The sequence below is a fragment of the Phoca vitulina genome, unplaced genomic scaffold (assembly GCF_004348235.1).
Source record: "Phoca vitulina isolate PV1807 unplaced genomic scaffold, GSC_HSeal_1.0 scaffold34, whole genome shotgun sequence".
Lineage (NCBI taxonomy): Eukaryota > Metazoa > Chordata > Mammalia > Carnivora > Phocidae > Phoca > Phoca vitulina.
The window spans coordinates 9,744,239-9,766,283 of NW_022589737.1; the positions used below are offsets into that span (position 1 = coordinate 9,744,239).

General features: G+C 45.8%; 1 protein-coding gene across 1 annotated transcript in view; it reads left to right on the forward strand.

The window, feature by feature from the left end:
- Positions 1-22,045, forward strand: part of LOC116645800 (beta-galactosidase-1-like protein 2) — a 54,872-nt gene that overhangs the window by 24,280 nt on the left and 8,547 nt on the right. Inside the window, exons 7-14 of the mRNA XM_032426212.1 lie at positions 4,868-4,960; positions 7,763-7,844; positions 13,476-13,546; positions 16,563-16,647; positions 18,251-18,388; positions 18,970-19,050; positions 19,466-19,572; positions 20,244-20,384. Coding sequence (XP_032282103.1) covers positions 4,868-4,960; positions 7,763-7,844; positions 13,476-13,546; positions 16,563-16,647; positions 18,251-18,388; positions 18,970-19,050; positions 19,466-19,572; positions 20,244-20,384 — 798 coding nt within the window. The remainder of the gene's footprint in view (positions 1-4,867; positions 4,961-7,762; positions 7,845-13,475; positions 13,547-16,562; positions 16,648-18,250; positions 18,389-18,969; positions 19,051-19,465; positions 19,573-20,243; positions 20,385-22,045) is intronic.

Below are 22,045 nucleotides of genomic sequence, written 5' to 3' on the forward strand. Positions count from 1 at the left end.
GAGGTGATTTTTTCCGTCTTTTCATTTTGTCCAGAGGAGAATAGATGAATGAGAGAACAAAATGCTAACAGGGTAACAATGTCCCCAGAAAATATACACTAAACAAATCAGAAGAGACCTTCCAGAAAGTGGTCGCTTTTCTGTTCAGAGAGTTGTTGCTATTCTTTTCTTCGATCTCTTGTTGAATTCGTAGGTGTTCAGAATGGTTTGATCCCTATCTAGCTGAATTCCTGGGACCAGACGAAATTTGGGTCTCCTACTCCTCTGCCATCTTGCTCCTCCGCCTCGTAAATTCAGGTTTAACTGGCTATCTTGTATTTTTATTTCTTAAGCCTAGAAGCCCTAATCATGAAAGAAGTAAGAAGCCAGGAAATTATTAGCCTAGATTTTTGTAAGGAGGCTGGGATTACTGAGATGATCCAGCAGGTTGTAGTAGATTGGGTGCTGGAGGTAGAGGCAGGGTTGTAGGGAAGGTCATGCCAGGAATATGGCTCAGAAGCATTCTTAAATATTTAAAAAAAAAATCTGGGTATAACATAATTATTTTGTTTTTCGTTGTGGCAAAATATAGATAACATAAAATTTACTACTGTTACCATTTTTAAGTGTAGATTTCACTGGCCTTACATCCATTCACATCGTTGTGCAAACATTACCACCATCCATTTCCTGAACTTTTTCATCTTCCCAAACTGAAACTCTGTATCTATTAAACATTAACTTCCTATCTCCCCTCTCCATAACCTCTGGCCACCACCATTCTACTTTCTGTTGCTATGAAATTGACCATTTTAGGTACTTCATATAAGTAGAATCATACAGTATTTGTCCTGTTATGACTGGCTTCTTTCCCTTAGCATGTCTTCAAGGTTCATCTGCATTGTAGCACGTGTAGCAGGTGTCAGAATTTCCTTCCTTTCTAAGACTGAATAATAATCCTTTGTATGTATCATATTTTGTTCATCCATTCATTCATCAAGGACACCTAGGTTGCTTCTGCCTGTTGTGAATAATGCTGCTATGCTAGTTAATCTTACTAAAGGTTTGTCAATTTTGTTAATCTTTCCAAAGAACTAACTCTTGGTTTTGTTGCTTTTTCTCTATTTTTTTATTATCTTTTTATCTCCGTTCTAATCTTTAATATTTCCTTCCTTCTGCTACCCTTCAGTTTCGTTTGTTTCTTTTTTCTAGTTCCCTAAGGTGAAAAGTTAGGTGTTGACTTAAGACCTGTCTTCCTTTTTAATGTGTTTACAGCTATAAATTTCCCTCTTAGCACTGCTTTTGCTGCATCCCCTAAGTTTATGTTGAATTTTTCTTTTCTTTTTTTTTTTTTTTTTTAAAGATTTTATTTATTTATTTGACAGAGAGAGACATAGTGAGAGCAGGAACACAAGCAGGCGGAGTAGGAGAGGGAGAAGCAGGCTTCCCGCGTAGCAGGGAGCCCGATATGGGACTCGATCCCAGGACCCTGGGATCATGACCTGAGCCGAAGGCAGACGCTTAACGACTGAGCCACCCAGGCGCCCTGAATTTTTATTTTCATTTGTCTCAAGATATTTCCTGATTTCCCTGTTATTTCTTCTTTGAATCATTAGTTGTTTTTAAGAGTGTGTTAATTTTCACATATTTCTGGAATTTGAAATGTGAATTTCTCAGTGTTCTTTCTGCTCTTGGTTTCTAGTTTCATTCTATTGTGATTGGAAAAGATACATTGTATGATTTCAGTCTTTAAAATTATTAAAATTTGTGTTGTGGCTTAACATATGATCTGTCCTGGAGAATATTCCATGTGTATACATTTGAGAAAAATGTGTATTGTGTTATTGGATGGACTGTTCTATATATATTTGTTAGGTTCATTTGATCTATAGTGTTGTTCAGTTCTAAATCTGGGTCTTTTCATTGGGGAGTTTAATCCATTTACATTTAAAGGAATTACTGATGGGGAAACATTTACTTTGGTCATTTTGTTATTTTCTCTATGTTTTGTAGCTTTTTTCTCCCATATTTCCTCTGTTACTATTTTCCTTTGTATGTAGTTGATTTTTTATAGTGACAAGTTTTAATTCCCTTTTCATTTTTTTGTGTGTATATTCTATAAATATTTTCATTGTGGTTACCATGGAAATTACAAATACTATCCTAAAGTTATGACATTCTATTTTATATTGGTGCCAACTAAACTTCAATCACACGCAAAAACTACTCCTTTATAGCTCCACCTCTCTGTATGTTATTGATGTCACAAGTCAAATCTTTATATGTTGTGTCCTCATTAATATAGATTAGTAATTATTTTCATGCATTTGTCTTTTGAGTCCTATAAAAAAGAAATAGATTTATAAATTAAAATTAGAACAATACTGGTTTTTATATTTTTTAAAAAAATTTTACTTATTTATTTGACAGAGAAATAGAGCCAGAGAACACAAGTGGAGGGAATGGCAGAGGGAGAGGGAGAAGCAGCCTCCCCACTGAGCAGGGAGCCGACGTGGGGCTCAATCCCAGGACTCTGGGATCACGACCTGAGCCGAAGGCAGACACTCAACCATCTGAGCCACCCAGGCACCCCTACAATTTTCTTTTTTTTTTAAATTAGTTTCAAGAGGTAGTATTTAATGATTCATCACTTGCATATAACACCCAGTGCTCATTACATCAAGTGTCCTCCTTAATGCCCATCACCCAACTACCCCTTCCCCCCACCCACCTCCCCTCCAGCAACCCTCACTTTGTTTCCTAGAGTACAGCATCTCTTATGGTTTGCTTCCCTCTCAATTTTCATCTTATTTTATTTTTCCTTCCCTTTCCCTATGTTCATTTGTTTTGTTTCTTAAATACCACATATCAGTGAATCATATGGTATTTGTTTTTCTCTGACTGACTTATTTTGCTCAGCATAATACCCTCTAGTTATATCCACATTGTTGAAAATGGCAAGATTTCATTCTTTTTGACATTTACCTTTACTGGAGAACTTTGTATTTTCCTATGGTTTCAAGTCACTGTCTAGCATCTTTTCATTTTAACTTGAGGGACTCCATGTAGTATTTCTCATAAGTCAAGTCTAGTGGTATCAAACTCCCTCAACTTTTATTTGTCTGAGAATGTCTTAATTTCTCCCTCATTTTTTGAAGGACAGTTATGCTGGATGTAGAATTCTTGGTTGATAGTTCGTTCCTTTTTTTATTTTCCTTCAGCACTTTGAATGTATCATCCTTCTGTCACTGCCCTGCAAATTCTTGGTGAGATAGCCACTGATGGTCTTATTGGGGATCATTCATACATGTCAAGTTGCTTTTCTCTTGCTCCTGTCAAGAATCTCTTTTTGTCTTTGGCTCTGACAGTTTGATTGTAATGTGTCTTGGTTTAGGCTCTTGGTTAATGCTACTTGGAGTTCACTGAAGATTCTTGGATTTGTATATCCATGTCTCCTCAAATTTGAGAGGTTTCCAGCCATTAATTCTTCAAATAATCTCTCTGCCCCTTTTCTTTCTTCTTTTTGGGATTTCTGCAATGAGTGTATTTGTCTGCTTACTGATGTTGTGTATGTCCCTCAGGTTCTATTCACTTTTCCCCGTTCTCTGTCTCTTTTTGCTCTACAGACTGAATAATTAAAATGACTTGTCTTCAAGTTATCCCATTCTTTCTTCTTTCTGTTTGAATCAGCTGTTGATCTTCTATGGTGAATTTTTCTATTCAGATATTATATTTTTCAGCTCCAGAAATCCTGTTTAGTTTTTTTATACTTTCTCTTTATTGATATTTTCACTTTGCTGATATAGCCTCTTCCTGATTTCTTTGTCCATGTTTTCTTTAGCTCTTTGAGCATATATATGGCAGTTGTTTTAAAATCTTTGTCTATTAAGTCCAGCATGTGTTCTTTAGAGACTTTTTCTAGAGACTTACTTTATCCTTTTGAATGAGCTGTGTTACCCTGTTTCTTTGCCTTGTGTTTGTTGTTGTTGTTGTTGAAAATTGGGCATTTGAAACAACAGTCACCTCTCTCAGTCTTTGCAGACTGGTGGGGAACACCTTCATTATTTGGTGGGCACCTAAGCATTAAGATCAGCATGGGGTGATGGCTTTAGGTCTTCTCAGATGTTTTCTGGGTACACATCTAGTCTATCCTGTGTGTCGCCACCTTTTTTTTCCTCCCAACTTTCCCTGGCTGGTTTTACATGTCTTAATTTCCCAAAGAGTCTCACGCCAGCTTCTTTTTGTGGCCTTAGATGTTCTATCATATTCCTCTGCCTATAATCCCTTGCACCCTGGCATACATGGGTCTGTAGACCCCCTGAAATTTTCACATGCTGTGACCTTCATTGCCTTATGTAGCTTCCAACCTGAGGTCCAAGCTATGCCATTTCCTGTCTGAGCTCCAAGTCAGATGAGACTGAAACTAGTCTACTGGGCAGCCTACAGACGGCTCAGAATATTGCAAACAAGTTCCATTTTGCTCCTTCTGTCTTGAGGGAGGGAACTGGGAATTGGGTTGCTTTTTTCTGACTATGCCATGCTATGCCGGGGAGGGGGTAGGGCGAGAGTGAGCAAAGACACCATGAGATTTCTTATCATTTTAAACATGTGTTTTCCTTGATTTGCTTAAACATTTAACTGGTTTCCAGAGCTCTTATAAATTATTTTAGTCAGTTTGTAATTGTTTATTTGATGTTTCCATAAAAGAGCAAGGACCTGGAGCTCCCTACCTACTCTCTGTCTTACTGACATCATTCTCAATTATATAACCAAATCTTTTGAGACTTTTGCTTTCAAATGGAATATTTTGCTGGTAATTGGTGATAAGTGTGGTGAAATTAGTACAGTTTCCACTACAAACTCAGCTTTTGTTTGTCTCTTTCCCCAGTACAAGCACGGAGGCCCCATCATTGCTGTGCAGGTGGAGAATGAATATGGTTCCTATAACAGAGACCCTGCCTATATGCCTTACATCAAGAAAGTAAGAGTCAGCTTGGTTTATTTCTTCATATTCCTTCCTCTGAAATGTAGTATGGGCTATGATGTGACATGTTGGCCTAATTCTTTTCTCATATTAATACCACATTTCCTAGCACCATTTATTAATTAGTGAATCCTTTCACCATACTTTTATTTCAGTGGGGTCATCACTTATTTACCCTCTATAGATTGAGTCTAATTGGGGGTTGCAGTACCTACATGGAATTGCAATGGCTGAGAATAAAGGGATGGGCTTCATTGAGTGTGATGATTAGTGAAGTCTCTGTAGAGGCTGCTCTCATTCTAGCATCTAAAGCAAGGGTTCCCAGCTTCATCTGAACATACACTTTAAAAATCCCTATGCCCAGGCCATATACCATACCAATCAAATAAGAATCGCTGGGGTGGTCCTCAGACATCTGATTCCAATGTGTAGGTTAGTTTGAGAACCACTGATTGAATGTATGGCAGACCAGTATATGGCAGGGATAGATGACACTTAAAAAAACAGGCCTGTTTTTTTAGATCTCATTTCTATCCTTTTGTAGCTAAGGCCTTGAGCAAATGCCTTAATTTTTCTAAACCTCCATTTTCTCTTCTTTGAAGTGGGACTAGTGAGAGAATTTGCCTCTCTGAATTGTGCATGTGTGTGAGATCACTTGGCTCAGGACTGTTCTAGGCATGTAGTAAGTAGTGAATAAATAAGACTTTGATAGATTATTGGCAGTGGTTTTAGGGTACTTAGAAGGACGCGCCATGGTGTGGGTTGAGGAAATGTTAAGTGGCCTCAGGGAATCCACCTAATTAAAGCTGCTTTAGCTTTGGCCCTTGATGTCAGCATCTCTTCTGCTGTCATAGGCAGATTCATTTTCCATCTGGAAATTACTTCAGTCCCTGCACACAGGCAGACCAAGCTCAAGCACTCTAGCTTATAGGTTCTTATCTACTCTTGCCCCCTTCTTATCACCTGCAGAAAGCCCTGTGTAGGGAATAAGCCTGTATCTAGGAAGAGGCATTCCCAGGCATCCTGATAGTCAAGCCCAACTGCAGCCTGTTTAGACCATACCTCCAGCTCCATCTTTGCCTTTGAATTAGCTAGAAAGATCCCAGCCAGGGCTTATGATAGGAGAGCTTCTCCCACTATAACTCCTTCCCTTGGACTGTCTCTCAAATGCTGGGGCTTCTCCAGCAGGTGTTTACTGAGTCCTGAGCTGTAGAGAAGGAGAGTTCTGCTAATGGGTGGGGAGGAGAGGGCAACCCCTTCAAGGGGCTTCTCCAGCTCAGTCAACACTTCCTTTGTGTCTGGGAAAGGTATCCATATGTGAGACAGATGGACAAAGGGAAGCTGCAGCACCCACCCGCTGTCATCCTGACCTCTTGGGAGGATCCCCTCTTAAGCTGTCTTGCAGCTTGTCCTGGGTGTTGCGGACATATGGACACCATCAGCACAGGATGACCTTGGGTAAATCACCTCACCTTTTTGAGCCTTAGCTTCATCATGTGCTCAATGGAGACAGGAATGCCTTTCTCTAAGGCTGCTCTGGGAATGAAGTGAGATTATAGACACAAGACCCCTAACTCTGCTTGGCAGATTGCTGGTGCTCAGGAAATAGTAATTACCCCTTCCAGTGTGCAGTCAATAAATTAATGCCTGTAAAAAGTCAAGTGTAATAGTACAGCTGTAAAAGAAGCTTGCACCCTCCCAACCCCCACGATTTATATGCATAAGGTAGGAACTGAGGCAAAGCCTGTTACGTATTGGCGAATGACTGGCTGGAGAGTTGCGAGGTGCTGGGTCCAGGGCTTTTAATAAACATCTCACCTTGCTTAATGGATTGAACTTCTGCAGCTTCTGTTGTCTCTGAGAATTAGGGCCCCCTCTGCTCTTTCCTTACTGGCATCAGGCTTTAGACATGAACATTATGTACCCACTGGATTCTCTCTCTGTCTCACCTATTTCCCAAAGAATTTGGTTGAAATAAGCAGTCTTGTCAAAATATCTGTAGGGAAAATTAGAGGAAAGTCCCCCTTGCTGGGGTTTCTGATCCTTTAGAGCCCACAGCCCCAGAGCAGACCTTCCAAGGTGGACAGACTCTTGATTCAGGTCCATACTATCTAATTTGCTCTGTATCCCTTAACCCTTTATCCAACCTCTCTGAGACTCTTCCTCTGTACAGTTGTTGTGAAGAGTGAATAGGACAGTCTATGTAAAGTGTTTAGCAGAAGGTCCAGCATGATTGTAAGTAGTTCATAAATGGTAGCAGTCATTCTGAGTAGTAAAATGGTTATTGCCTCTTAGCACAGTGTGTGCTCCTTCCACTTCTTCATTTGACAACTTTCAAGGAGCTCTTCCTGTTCTACTGGGCACGTGCAGTGTGTCATGGGCATGTGACTGTGTTGGACAGAGCCCTTCCTGGCCCAGTGTGGGGCAAGGATGGGCTGCTTGCTTCTGGTGCAGGGGGAGCTGGAGGGTCAGGAGGGCCTGGCCTGCTCGTGGAGACCCTGCAAGCCGGCCTCTGAGTGGGGCTGTCTAAGAATAGCGCACGCACTAGCCAGATCTGGCACCTCACCACATCCGAGGCAGCCAAGGGATGCCAGAGTCTGATAGCCCTACCCCTGCCACAGCTGGGCTTCAGCTGATAGGAGCTTTGTTGACCATGTTGGGCACAGACAGGATAGGTTTCTGTCCACTTTTTGCAGAGAAGTAAATGCTTTATTTTGAATCTTCCCCTCTTTCTCTTCTAGCTGCCACCTTCCCAGCTCTGAGGAACGACAGATTGACTTGTTTTCTTTTCCCCCACAGGCCTTGGAGGACCGAGGTATTGTGGAATTGCTCTTGACTTCAGACAACAAGGACGGCTTGCAAAAGGGAGTCATGGATGGAGGTGCCTGCCTGGACGCTGTGCGGGGGTGGGGGGGTAGGGGGGGAGGCGGCACCCTGGTCTCACTCTGCATGCTTCCCCAAATGGCCTGGGTCGCAAGTGGAGTTTCCCTGATGTCTGGGCTTCTCCCATTTGCATGGCATTGGGCCCGAAGCTCTGGGCCTCAGAGGGTTGGAGGATCTGTGGCAGACGGATCTCTGGTCTCCCACTTGGGCTGAGCACTCACTCAGGACACTAATAGTGCTCTGCAGACTGCAGGACAGGAATGGTGAGTTGGTCATCCTAGACGGAAGTTCTCTGAATGTCTGCAGAGAGGGCAGAGCAGATGAAGCGTTATGGGGTGTCCTGGGAGGGTGGCTTACTCAAACGCTGCCAAAATCACGGAGATGGGTGACCACCACCCAGGGGGTATGTAGCCCCTGTGGTGATGGCAGCTGGCTGGGCAGCGAGTGAACAGAAGATCACCGTGGCGGCCCTCCATCAGCGCTGTCTGTTTCCCTTACTCTGCGTCTCTTCCTGTTACTGTAGAGGCTCTGGCCAGCTTCACCCTTGCGCACCAAGCCCCTTGTCCCTCAGCTACTCAAGGGCATTGCTCCAGCAACTCCTGCTTCTGCCCTGGGTCATCAGATTTTCTCTAATGGGTCATTCCCATCGGCATGTAAACATGTTGTTATTTCTCGCTTGTAAAACAAATCTCTTGATTCATTTCCCTATCCAGAGGCTGCTGTGTTTCTCTGCTCCCCTTCAAGAAATCTCCCCATGTCCATGCTCAATGGCCGCCCCAGTCCATTTCCTCTCCATCTCTCTCAAACCATCGGGGTCACGTTACCACCCCCACCATTCCACTGCCACTGCTCTTTTCAGGGTTGCCAGTGACCTCCATGCTACAAATTTAAATGCTCGTCCTTGTCGCCTCTGACCTCTCAGATTTTGTCAGCAACCATCAATCTCTTTCGTCCCTTGGTGTCTGAGACCCAATTTCCTGTTTCTTCTCTGACCTCACAGGCTGCTCCTACTTGGTACCTCCTGCTGGTCACTTCTCTGTTCCTGAGTTCTGATGTTTAAATTCTTTACTTCTCACTCCTTGGAATGAATGTTCCTCCTCTCCACACACTCACCACCCTGGTGATGTCATCCAGGTGCCTTTAGGTCTGACCTGCGTGTTGATGAGTGTGAGGTGCACGTCTCCATGAGTGACCTTCCTGAACTCCTGCCTCACGTGTGCATCTGCCTACTGGGCACAGCACCCTGGGAAGGCTGCCGGTCTCAGTGGAACCCGCGGGGAACTGAACTTGTCTGTTTCCCTCCCAGAGCCTGTCCCACCTTCCGTCTTCTTTTTCTCAGTAAATTGCAACTCCATTTCCCCCAGTTGCCCAGACCTAAACTTTGTAGGCACTTTCAGGCCTCTCCTTGTGTATGCCTGACACACAGCAAATCCTTTTTATCTTTAGCTTTATCTTCAAATTTATCCAGATCCAAGTAAGTTTTACCCTGTCTGCTATTACCATCATTCTCATGTGGGCTGTTGCAGCAGCCCTGAACTGATCTCCTTTCTTCACTGCTGACTCCGACACAACTTTTTCTCAACATAGCAGCATTTGCAAATGTCATTTGGATTGCCTCAGGCCTCACCTTAACTCCAGGTACACCCAGCCTTCCTCACACTGAAGCACAAGTTATGAGAAAGGCCTCGAAGGGCCTCCTTTGACCTGTGACCTCTGTGACCTGGCTAGGTGTCTCCTGGCCCCCCTCCCCCTGCCATCCTGTTCCACCCTCCTACTGGCCTCCTATCTGTTTCTGGAACATACCGGACACCCCCAGCCTTCCTGCAGAGACCTTTCCTCCCACTTTTCTCCCAGGTCACCTCGAAGTGAGGCTTCCTCTGAGCACCCATTTGAAATGCAGCTCCTTCTGGAGCTCCCCCAGCCCTTGGGCCCTGCTTTATTTTTGCCTTCTAACATTCTGGGTAGTTTCTTTGTTTTATTCACCTGTTTGACTGCAGCGGTAAGATCCACCAGGGCCTGGGTTCCGCCTTGCTTGGCGGTACCCCTGTGCCTGGACACGGTTCATGCTCCGCAAGGATGATGGTCGTTGAAGGGCCTCCTTATCAGCTGCTAGATACTTCCTAAGGGCTCCCACCACCTGCTTGCCTCTGCGGCAGCACGCCGGGCTTCCCGTTCCTTCTGCGTCGCCCTCCCCTCTACTAGACTGAACAGATAGGGCCTTTCATCTCCGCAGCCCTAGGCCAGCGCCGGCCTGCGGGGGGCACTCGGGGGTGTCTCGTTGGATGAATGGGCAAGAGAAAGCCCTTTCCCCAGACCCACTGAGCTCAAGGACCAGCCGCGATTCCCGCTCCTTCCACGCGATGGCACTGTCTCCTTGTGGCTGCTTCCAAGGCCTCCGCCGGCCCATCACTTCCGGTGGGGCCTGGGAGGGGCTGTGGCCAGTGCCCGCAGGCAAGACCCTTTGGAGGCGGGTGCACAGGTTTAGCGCGTGAGCACCGCGCTGAGCAACGCCTCCGACGCACGGAGGGAGTCGACGAGGCCGGCTGCGGGACTCCGGGCCCTCCTCCACGGCCTGCTCCGCCCCTCGCCACACGCCCGCTCCGCCCCTCGCCACACCCCCGCCCCGCCCCGCCGTGCCCCTCTCCCCCGCCGTCGTCCCCTGTGCCCCCCTCCTTATCGCCTCCTCTCTGCCCCCGCCTCCGCGCCGCCCCCCGTGCCGCCCCTCCCGGTGCCCTGCACCCCAACCCTGACCTCCGGAGCTCTGCCTGCTGTCGGAAGGACTTTTCGCCATTACTTAAAAGTGTATCTAGAGTTAAGGCATCCACAGGTGTAGAGTAAGATCACAGAAATGCTGCCGCCTCCTTCCCGTCCCCAGACGTGACCCTGGCCCGCGGCATCCCGGCGGCGTAGCTCCTCGGTGATTCTGACCGGCTTCGTGGGCCGGCCTTACCCGCGTGGAGATGCCTCTCCTGCCCGCTGCCGTGCCTACGAGCGGTATTCGGGGCGCTGTTGGTGAACTGACTCGCTTTCGCTGGGCTTAGTTTTCACTTTCAGTGTAGCTGTCCCGTTTCCTTTTCTTTTCTTTCCATTCTCTTTTCTCTCCCCTTTCTCTTTTCATCGTTATTTTTTGTTTAAATTTGACTTGACACACACATAGTTGACACACGTTACGTTAGTTTAAGGTGTCCCCCCCTTCTCTTTTAAACAAACGCTTTACCAAAGATTTTCCAAACTCGTGTCACGTGTGTTTCAAATACCTGTACATATCAGACTCTATGTCAAGTCCGATGGGTCTGAGACCCCACCGCCCCGACCTGATGCAAGCCGGCTACCCGGCTTTACCCGAGGCTGAACTCTGGGTCTCCTGCCCAATCCCCCCTTCTCTGCGCTGTGCCCAGATTTTCTAGCACCCACCGTCACTGCTGAGGTACAAGGACACTCTGGTTCCCGATCCTTTTATATGTTCTTCCTGGTTTTTTTTCCTTCCCATTTCTAGAAAATTACAGGATTTTCCCTTTGTCCTCGGTATTCTGGTATTTCACAATGATGTTCTTTGGTGTGGGATTTTTTCCTTTTGTGGAACTTTCGGGCGTCATTTGAATTGAAACAGTGGAACATCCAGTCAGTGGATTTTTTTTTTTTTATATGCTTTCCTTTTTTCTGATCTTTTGGTCACTCCTGTTATTTGTAGGTTGGACTCTCATATCTATTCTCTAAGTTGCTTATCTTTTTGATGTATCTCTGCCCTTTAGTTCCACTTTCTGGGTGACTTCCTCAATGTGTCTTGTAATCCTCATATTTCCTGGGTCTTGTTTTCTTGAATATATTTCTTTTCTCATGGCATACTTTTTAAATGGACACTATCTTTCTTACTTTGCTCTGAGGATATTTTACTTTTTTTTTTTTTTTAAGATTTACCAGTTCTGCTCAATCTTCCATGTGAGGGGATTTCCTCAATTGTTTGGCTCTGGAATGAGCAGTTTAATGAGGACTGAGCAGTTTAGAGAGGAGGCACTAAACGGCCAGTTGGGAGCTGAGTGCCAGGAGGGGCTGGGGCAGGTGTGCTCCCCTGTAGCGTGATTGGGCTGGGGTGTGCTGTTTCCAGGAGGGAAGCGCAAATGTCGGTGTTTGGAGATACTGTCTTTAGCTCTGTTAAGTGTTTCCAGAGACGAATCCTTTGGTCTGTTGCTGCAGATATCCTGGGAGCAGACAGGAGGAATGGGCAGGAATCCTTTGGCTGAGATGGCCCTTAATGACCAGCTGCAGATCTCTTACTTCACAGTCTGCTGCGCTGATCCCTCCCAGCCTGGAGACACTCAGCTTACCTAGAGAGTGTGGTCCTCCAGGGTGGGGCACCAATGGGGAAGAGGCTTGAGGAGTGTGTGAGGCAGGGGACGGAAGTGTGTTCCCCGCTGCACAGTGTCTGGGACGTGAGACAAGGACTGGGGCTGGAGGGTGGGGAGTCGGTTGAAGCTTCTTCCACTCTTCTAGGCTGTTTACTGACCCACTGCCCTTTGCAGCCTCCTGAGATTTTCTTGAAACTTCTCTCTGTTTTGTCTACTCTCTAGGTCTTGTTCTTTATGGACTTCCACCTTTGGATTCCTTTATTTTTATATTAGTGAGGAGTCAGGAAGGCTAGGAATAGATGCCATGTTTTTAGCCATGCTAATCCTGTTCACTTCTGAGATTTCTACCTGCTCAGTTTCAGACAGGCATCCTGTCTTCAAGGTTTCTCCTTTAGGTGAGGAGGTGTCTGGATGTGTAGGGTCTTATCCAGTGGCTTGCTAGGGGATGGTGACATCACAGGACAATGGGTCAGTGTCCGATGGGCCTGGGTTGCAGCACTACTCTGCTGCTCACCAGTTGTGTGACCTTGAGGCAAGTTATTTAACCTCCTAGAGCCTCAGCTATTGTTTATTTTTAATCACTGGTAATCAGTGGCTTATGTCTACCAGGAGAGTGTCAGGGTAGCCAGCTTGGCGGGCTGGTTGGTCTCTGTCATGCATTCCCAGACCTGCGGGAGCTCAGGCCAAGCCCAGTGCATATGAGGCCTACTGTTCAAGCAGACAACAGGCAGGCAAGGAGCCTCAGAGCCAAGTTCTGCAGCTGGGGTAGGTTAAAAGGTCCATGACCATATAGGCCAAATGTAGCACATCTTTCTTGGGCATACTTTTCACTGATGCCATTTAAAATATAATTTTAAACTAAAAAATGGACACATTTTGGAATGAAATAGAAAATTAGCCCTCGTTTAAGAAATAAAAGGGAAGTCTTCATTTAGATCATTACTTTGCACTAAATGCTTGAGGTGCAAAACAAAGATCAGACTCTGGGCTCCTATGAAAGAATAATTACCAGAAATGTACACTGTGCTCGTAAAAATTACATTAATCAAGAACAGATGCCTAGTGAGTGATTGCCCTGTAAGCTCTGAGCTGAGTGGTAGAGTTTCTGAGAGGAACAAGATAAATCTCCTGACATCAGAGCAACTAAACTCTAATTGGAGGTGGGAAACAATGTCAAGATTAATTTATTTTGCTGGTAAATTGGGAAAGGCCTGGGTTAGTTCAGAAAGTCTCCCTGGCTTTTAAGACAATGCTTTGTTTCTCTTTCTCTTTTCCATTCACAGTGCTGGCCACCATCAACCTGCAGTCACAACATGAGCTGCAGTTATTAACCAACTTTCTCTTAAGTGTGCAGGTAAGTCTGGCCCAGGGGCAGCTTCCGGCTCTGCTTGGTGTGAGTGTTGAAAGTCCTAGAGTCAAGTGGAGCCTCTGCAGGAAGTGTGAACTGCTGTGAGGTACCTGCAGCTCTGCCCAGGACTCCAGGATGGGGAGAGGACGACTCTGGGCTCGCTCAGCCTTTCACCTCCCAGCCATCCTTCTGCTGTTCACAGAGGCTCTGGACTAGAATTCTGTGGACTCCGTTAGCCCCAGATATGCCCATCTTGGGATTGAGAGGAGTAATGCTTTCCTGACCTGTACTGTGTGTCTGACTTTAACCCGTAAGGTCCCTCTGGGCCTAGAAAGATTATTGTCATCAGCAAGTTGGGAAGCCTGGGCCATCCCTGGTCAGAGGAGAGAGGAGAGGAGTTTCTGAGTATAAGTTCACATCCTTCAGGTTGATGGGAATTTACAGTTAAATCCTATTCTGATTGATTCTTTTCTCTTGAGTTCACATGCCTCTCCTAAGGAGGCAGATGGGATCTGGCCATGGTAGTGACAGCCCATTCACAGAGCTGGGGCCCCATCCCTCACCGTGTCCTGCTGAAGGGTGTGAATGCCCCAGACTGTCACCACCTATTAGGTGTAGGCATTGATTCCCCGGGCCTAGTGGGGAGCCGCTGGAACATTAGTATCCCCCGTGAGTACATGCCTGCAGAGATGTGGGGGCTGTTCTCCATTCCACCTGTTCATTTCTGAGCAGAAGTAGGTCCAAAGGCACATCCATATGAAGTCACCAGGGGAGTGTGACGCTGTGGAGGATGAGGGCCACCTGTGTGTATGATGGGGCTACTATCTGAGTTTAGAGGGACAGGTGGAATGCTCAGGGAAGGTGATCAGGAAGAAATGGGGCAGGATGGGACCTGATACCAGGCAGACTTTGTTAGGCTGAGCAGGGGAGAGACAGTGGGTCCTGGTGGGCCCCAAGTCCAGCCCCTTTCTCCTTTCCTTCCTTCCTCCAGTGTTGACTGAGTGCCTGCTCTGTGTGTGGAATGTGGCCAGGCCCTGTTACCCTGTGGTGACTAAGATGGCAGGTCTTTGCCTTATGGGTTTGTGACCAACCTGGGGAGTAAACAAAAATAAACAATAGCCCAGCAACTAAAGAGGATCGTACCTGAGTGCTGTCTAAGGCAGGTATAGGATATCGTGAGCTGTCTCTCTGCCCACTCGGTAGTGTGACCCCTCTGCTTCTCTTTCCTCTCCTGTGAAGTGGGGATAATGATAGTACCTACTCAGGGGGTTGTTTGAGGATCAAATGAAGTAATATTTGGAAAGCACCCAGGAAAGCAGGGCTTCATGTTGGCTCCTTTATGGTCATCCTTAGATAGGGGCCCCACAGCTGTGCACCCAGGCCGGGTCATCCTGCCTTCAGACTGGCACCGTTAACGGCCTTTCTGTCCGCAGTTCAGTTCAGTGATGTTTTCCTCAAGGAAGGGGACTTAGATCAGAGTCTGCTTTGAATGCTCAAACAGGACAGGCCCAGCTCTGCTCAACTTTGGGCTGTCCAACAGCACCCTGCTGGGCCCTCATGTGCATGTCCAGTGATGAAGATAATTAACGTGGGTGTTTCTTGAGCACTTCCCAAGTGCTAGGCACCGTGTGCGAAAGGCATTATGTGCATTATCTCATTTAATTCTCCCAGTAACCAGGTCAGCTGGCTACCATGGTTACTGTTGTACAGTCAGGGAGACCGATTGGAGAACAAATAGAGCACCCAGTAAATGGCAGGTGAGGGCGTACGGCACCGTCTGACTGAGGCAGAGCTCCAGCTCTTACCCACATCGTGCGGCGCAGTGACCTGGGCCACTGGTGGGCATCCCTGTACCTTGGGCCTGGCGCCCTGAAGTCAGGGAGCCCCCTCCTAGCCCTGGAGACTATTGACATGTGGCACATAGAATCTACTTCACCCTTAGTGACTTAAACATGGCACAGTGTATCCCCTTCTTGGGAGGTGGACAGGTGTAAAAAAAAAAAAAAAGCCACAAGTCTTGCTAAAAAAATTATTGTGACTACTTTGGCTTTTCCTCTGGCGTGGTTGGTATCTTCTATTCAACAGATAATAAATCTGTCCCATTACTGTGGACTAGATTTGGTTGCTCTGTATGTGTTGCCCTCTAAATGTAAGGCCGTCGCTAACAGAGAAAGTACTTGATGAACGAGGACGGCTCTCTGGTGCGGAACCTGAAACACCAGCGTGTTAGTCCTTCTGTCTCCCCCGATGCTCTGGTGTTTCTGCAAACACGGCACAGTAGAACGTGGTTCTGGGAATGGTTTCTGCATCCCTGGGGCAATCCCACACCAAAGTCAGCATTCGGAAGTAATATTAAAGACTTAATTGTTACCGAACGTCCTAGCCAAGGTATGAAGCCAGATACCGCGGCTGCAGGGCCTGCACTGGAATAGCTGTGCTAAATAACTCCCTGATTTTCTCGTCCAGTTTTGTAAACTAATGTTTAAACTAGACCTCAAAGAGGGGCCTACTCTACAGCCCTCTGACTCTTGCAGCTAAAGGGAAACAGCAGCTGAGGGGTCTGCATCCACGGGGTGCCCGTCAGAAATGGAATTATCCTGATAGAACATTCTCCTTCCCTGAGAGGGGATAGGCAAAGCTTGGCTTGACCCAGAAAGCAAACCCACGTAGGAAGAGACTCCCAGAGCACATGCTGCCTTCTGATGCAGACTGACTTTGAACACATCCCTGTGTTTTCTTGCTAGCTCCGTATGCAACATTAAAGCCACGTTAAGGCATCAGGGTCTGCTGCATCAGCTTTGGTGGTTCATTCCACTTTCTACCTGCAGGGGGAGGCACATGTGGAGGATAAGCTGGTGCAGGGGCATTTGGTCCTCACCTGCGCTCTGCTTTTGATGGCCCTTACGGCAAGGAGTGTGTGGCCAGGGAGGAGTTGGGAGGGTAGAAGGGCTGGGATTTCCCTGAAAGAAGGACTCCTCTCTGCCTCTTTTGGCCAGCTAACTTCTCATTTTGTGGTGCCCAGAGGGTTCAGCCCAAGATGGTGATGGAGTACTGGACAGGGTGGTTTGACTCGTGGGGAGGCCCACACAACATCCTGGATTCTTCTGGTAAGTGCTTTGCAGTACCTACACCCAGCATGTGTATTGACCTATGAAGTAAAAATCAGTTCCAAATAATGTGCTAATTGATGTAAATGAGCTGTAGGGTGCAAGGCTCCTGGGATTATCTGCATGTCATAGTCAGCTCTTGATATTCCAGACTCATGTGTCTTGACATTTGAAGTGAATGGTAGGACTCTTAACACTGCTTTATTATGTTTTGATAATTAGATAGGCAATGCACACCTACTGCAAACATCCAGCAAATACAGAAAATGTAGGAAGAAGAAATAAAAACGCCAGAGCCCGGAGAAAACACGTACAGTTGACTTTTGAACAATGCAGCAGTTAGGGGTGCTGACCCCCCTGCACGCTTGAAGTCTGGGTATAACTTTTGACTCCCCCCAAACTTAACGATTAATAGTCTACTATTGACCAGAAACCTACTGATAACATGCAACTGATTAACACATATTCTGCATATTGTCTGTGTCATATACTGTATTATTACGATAAAACCAGCTAGAGAAAAGACAATGTTATGAAGAAAACTGTAAGGAGGAGAAAATACTTTACAGCACTGCACTGTAAGAAATCATGTGTAAATGGAGCCATGCAGCTCAAACCCGTGTCATTCGAGGGTCAGCTGTATATTGTGCAGGCAGTTCTGTGTCTGTCTGCAGCCCTGCATGCACACAGAGATACGGATGCTCGTAGGCATGGCTGCTCTTTGTTACCTGCCTGTGCCCTGAATGGCACAAATGAACAGCCTTCTATGCTATTAGAGATTCCATCACTGTTTTAAAGAGTGCAAAGAACCCTGTTGTATTGGTGATTAAACCAATTTATTTAGCCACTCTCTTACTGATGAACAATTGGATGTTTCCAGTGGTTTTTGTTGATTGAACACCATTGCAGTGAACATTCTTGAACATCCAGTTTTGCAAATCTGGCATATTATTTTCCTAGGATAAGTTCCTAGCAATAGAATTGCTACATTAATTCAATTTTGGTATGTATGTACTAAACTGCTCTCTGGGAAGATTATAACAATTCTTATTATTATTAAATGAGAATACCTACTTTCCACAGATTCATCAACACTGAGTATTAAAATAATTTTTAATATTTGTCAATCTGATTGCCAATATATATGTATGTGTGTATATGTATTAACACTTTATATTTCTCTTTTGATGTTATCTTTTCACGTCTTTGGCTAATTCTTTAATAGAGGTGGGACTGGGGAGGTGGTCAGAAATTACATCTCCAAGTAGGAGTCCAGTGACTCTTTGCATCTTACCAAGTGTGAGTAAGTGTTGAGAACAGTGGAGGTGGAAGGCTGCCATTGTTCAGATCATAGTCATTGGAGACTTGGCCATGATGGAACCAACAGCTGGAAGACTGCAGCTCGGGGGCTGTGGTGCTGGCCCTTTTCTCTTCATACACCTCATCTTCTGTGATTGCGGTTCTAGTGGAAGCTGAAGGGCAGAGCTATGGAGTTGAATTTGATGGGATTGGGGGGGATTAGGAAAGCTGAGAGGCCAACAAGTTTGTGACTTGTCCCAAACTGAGTCGCTCTGCACATCCCCTTTCTCCCCTCCTCCTGCAGAAGTTCTAAAAACAGTGTCTGCCATCCTCGATGCTGGCTCCTCCATCAATCTCTACATGTTCCATGGAGGTACCAACTTTGGCTTCATAAATGGAGCCATGCATTTTCATGAATATAAATCTGATGTCACCAGCTACGGCAAGTATTCCCCAACACTGACCCTCCCTGGAACATCCCACATTAGCATGTCTGCGGCTTTTTATGCAGAGTCCTTTAGGGGCAGTGTTTGGCACCTTTAATGCATTTGGTTCTAGAGTGCCTGGGGAAGGGATGGTTTTGCCCGGATTATTACTTTTAAACTTTTAGAGCAGTAGGAGACTGAAGCCCACTCACATGCCTGTGAGTCTTTGGAAGTCTTTGGAGGAAGTGAGAGGTACAGCCAGGATGAGGGAAGGTCCTTTGATGAGGGCAGCCTCTTCTCCCTACTCAGGTCCTTGAGATGTGTGACTCCTGAACCCTTTAGGTTGAGAGTCCCCTGAAGGTAGGCAAGATGCAGGAAATTGAGGGTCATGCCATGGCCATGGCACTTTTGGTGGAACTTTATAGTATTTAGTATTTATTGTATTCTGATTGATGGCTCATACCAGAAGTGTTCTGCCTCCCAAATTGCTGGGATGAGGACCTTGTTGCCATACCCCAGCTTCTCCCTTCTCTTTTTGCTGCTGTGGACACTGTCCTGTGACACAGGTGACCAATGACAGCATCCTGGTGTCTTGCAGACTATGATGCTGTGCTGACAGAGGCTGGGGATTACACAGCCAAGTACTTCAAGCTCCGAGGTTTCTTTGGCTCTATCTCAGGTACCTGACAGACAGCCGACTCAAGCACCAACTTGGGCCCTTGCTTTTGCTCTGAGACCCCTGAAGAATTACTTCTTCACTACCCCATCTCAACCCCAGTTGACCTATGTACAAGAATGTCCCTAGACAAGGACAGGCAAGTTTTAGAGACTGTTTTCATCATGGTTTGTGTGTCATCAGCTTTGCCTTTCTATGGGCATTAAGACTCCTGAAGATATGAGAAAGTAAAGTCCCCTGCACCCCCCCGCCCCCATGTTGCCTTCCTAGCAGGGCCAGGCAGTCTAAGAATGTTTCCCTCTTGGCTCTAGGATAAAGGAGCACATTGGGCCGTGGACAGGAGCCAGGGGCTGGGGAGGCTGGAGGTGGCAGTGACTTTTTGGGTCCTCTTGGGTTGGCCCTGTTGTCTGTGTTGCAGGTGTCCCTCTTCCTCCCCAACCTGACCTCCTTCCCAAGACTGCGTATGAGCCCTTGAGACCGAATTTATACCTGTCACTGTGGGACGCCCTGCAGTACATGGAGGAGGTGAGTGCCTTGGGGCAGGGAAGCTGGAGCAGTAGCTAGGTGGGCCAGTGGGGCTGTGGAGGGAGAAAAACCAACGCTTGATAGCTTTGAGGTCCATTCCCTGACTTCAGAGCTCAGAGGAAAGAGCATAAACTTGTGCTAGAGTATGAACTGGGAAGGAACAAAAAGAATTTGAGGAAAAACTGGTTAACACAGTAGGTAGTCTCTCTCTCCAGCCTTGGTGGACAGGGAGGAAGGTGAAGAGGCACGTGAATGGGATGTATCCCCCCTCTGAGAAGAGGGTGCACCCCTGGAGCTGACCTAGTGGGGTGCCGTGATGCAGAAATGATGGTGGATTGAAAGTCTACAGGTCTGGTACATCTCTGGGCTTCATTCCGTTGTTATCACACATCTGCCCTCCCTGTGACCCTGGACAGCATAGGGCTAATAAGATGAGAAGTCAAAATCAGAATTTTGGAGCTTGAAGAGCCAATCGGCCGGATTGGCTCCCTATGTTTGTATAGTGAGAAGTCAAACTAGAAGAAAAGGTTAGAGGGCCTCTTCCCCCAAATCCCCAGTCCCAGGTGGGGATCTGTCTGCTACCTTGCACTCCCCCAGAAGGCTCAAGATGAGGTTGCTGCCTCTTTTCTCCTCTTCCTAGCCTATATCTCCCCCTACTCTTCTCTATACAGCCAGTCAATTCTGAAAAACCAGTCAATATGGAGAACCTGCCAATAAACAATGGAAATGGACAGTCCTTTGGGTACACTCTGTACGAGACCACCATTGCTTCATCGGGCATCCTCAGTGGTCTTGTGCGTGACCGGGGACAGGTAGGGGCGGTTTCTCTTTTTTACAAAAATTCTTTATTTAAATTCAAATTAATTAACATATACTATATTATTAGTTTCAGAGGTAGAATTTAGTGATTCATTAGTTGCATATAACACCCAGTACTCACTACATCAAGTGCCCTCCTTTATGCCCATCACCCAGTTATCCCTCCTCCACCCCCACCCCCCGCCTCCCCTCCAGCAGCCCTCAGTTTGTTTCCTAGAGTTCAGCATCTCTTATGGTTTGTCTCCCTCTCTGTTTTCATCTCACTTTATTTTTCTTTCTCTTTCCTTCCCTTATGTTCATGTTTTGTTTCTTAAATTCCACATATGAGTGAAATCATATGGTATTTGTCTTACTCTAACTTGTTTTGCTTAGCATAATACACTCCAGCTCCATCCATGTCATTGCAAATGGCAAGTTGACGGCTGAGTAATATTCCATTGTACATATATACCACATCTTTATCCACTCATCTGCTGATGGACATCTGGGCTCTTTTCATAGGCTATTGTGGACATTGCTGCTATAAACATTGGGGTGCATGTGCCCCTTCAGATCACTACATTTGTATCTTTGGAAAGTACCTAGTAGTGCAATTGCTGGGTCATAGGGTAGCTCTATTTTTAACTTTTTGAAGACCCTCCATACTGTTTTCCAGAGTGGCTGCACCAGTTTGCATTCCCACCAACAGTGTAGGAGGGTTCCCCTTTCTCTGTATCCCCGCCAACGTCTGTCGTTTCCTGAGTTGTTAATTTTAGCCATTCTGACCAGTGTGAGGTGGTGTCTCGTTGTGGTTTTGATCTGTATTTCCCTGATGTTGAGCATTTTTTCATGAGTCTGTTGGCCACTTGTATGTCTTCTTTGGAGAAATGTCTGTTCATGTCTTCTCCCCATTTCTTGACCAGATTTTTTTGTTTTTTGGGTGTTGAATTTGATAAGTTCTTTATAGATTTTGGATACTAGCCCTTTATCTGGTAAGACATTTGCAAATATCTTCTCCCATTTCATAGTTGCCTTTTGGTTTTGTTGACTGTTTGCTGTGCAAGAGCTTTTTATTATGATGAAGTCCCAATAGTTCATTTTTGGTTTTGTTTCTTTTGCTTTTGGGGATGTGTCTAGCAAGAAGTTGCTGTGGCCAAGGTCAAGAGGTTGCTGCCTGCATTCATCTCTAGGGTTTTGATGGATTCCTGTCTTACATTAGGTCTTTTATCCATTTTGAGTTTATTTTTGTGTATGGTGTAAGAAAGTGGTCCTGTTTCATTCTTTTGCATGTGGTTGTCGAATTTTCCCAACCCCATTTATTGAAGAGACTGTCTTTTTTTTTCCATTGAATATTCTTTCCTGCTTTGTCAAAGATTAGTTGGCCTTAGAGTTGAGAGTCCGTTTCTGGGTTCTCTATTCTGTTCCGTTGATCTGTGTGTCTGTTTTTGTGCCCGTACCATACTGTCTTGATGATTACAGCTTTGTAATACAGCTTGAAGTCTGGAATTGTGATGTCACCAGCTTTGGTTTTCTTTTTCAACATTACTTTGGTTATTTGGGGTCTTTTCTGGTTCCATACAAATTTTAGGATTGTTTGTTCCAGCTCTGTGAAAAATGTTGATGGTGTTTTGATAGGAATTATATTGCTTTGGGTAGCATATACATTTTAACAATA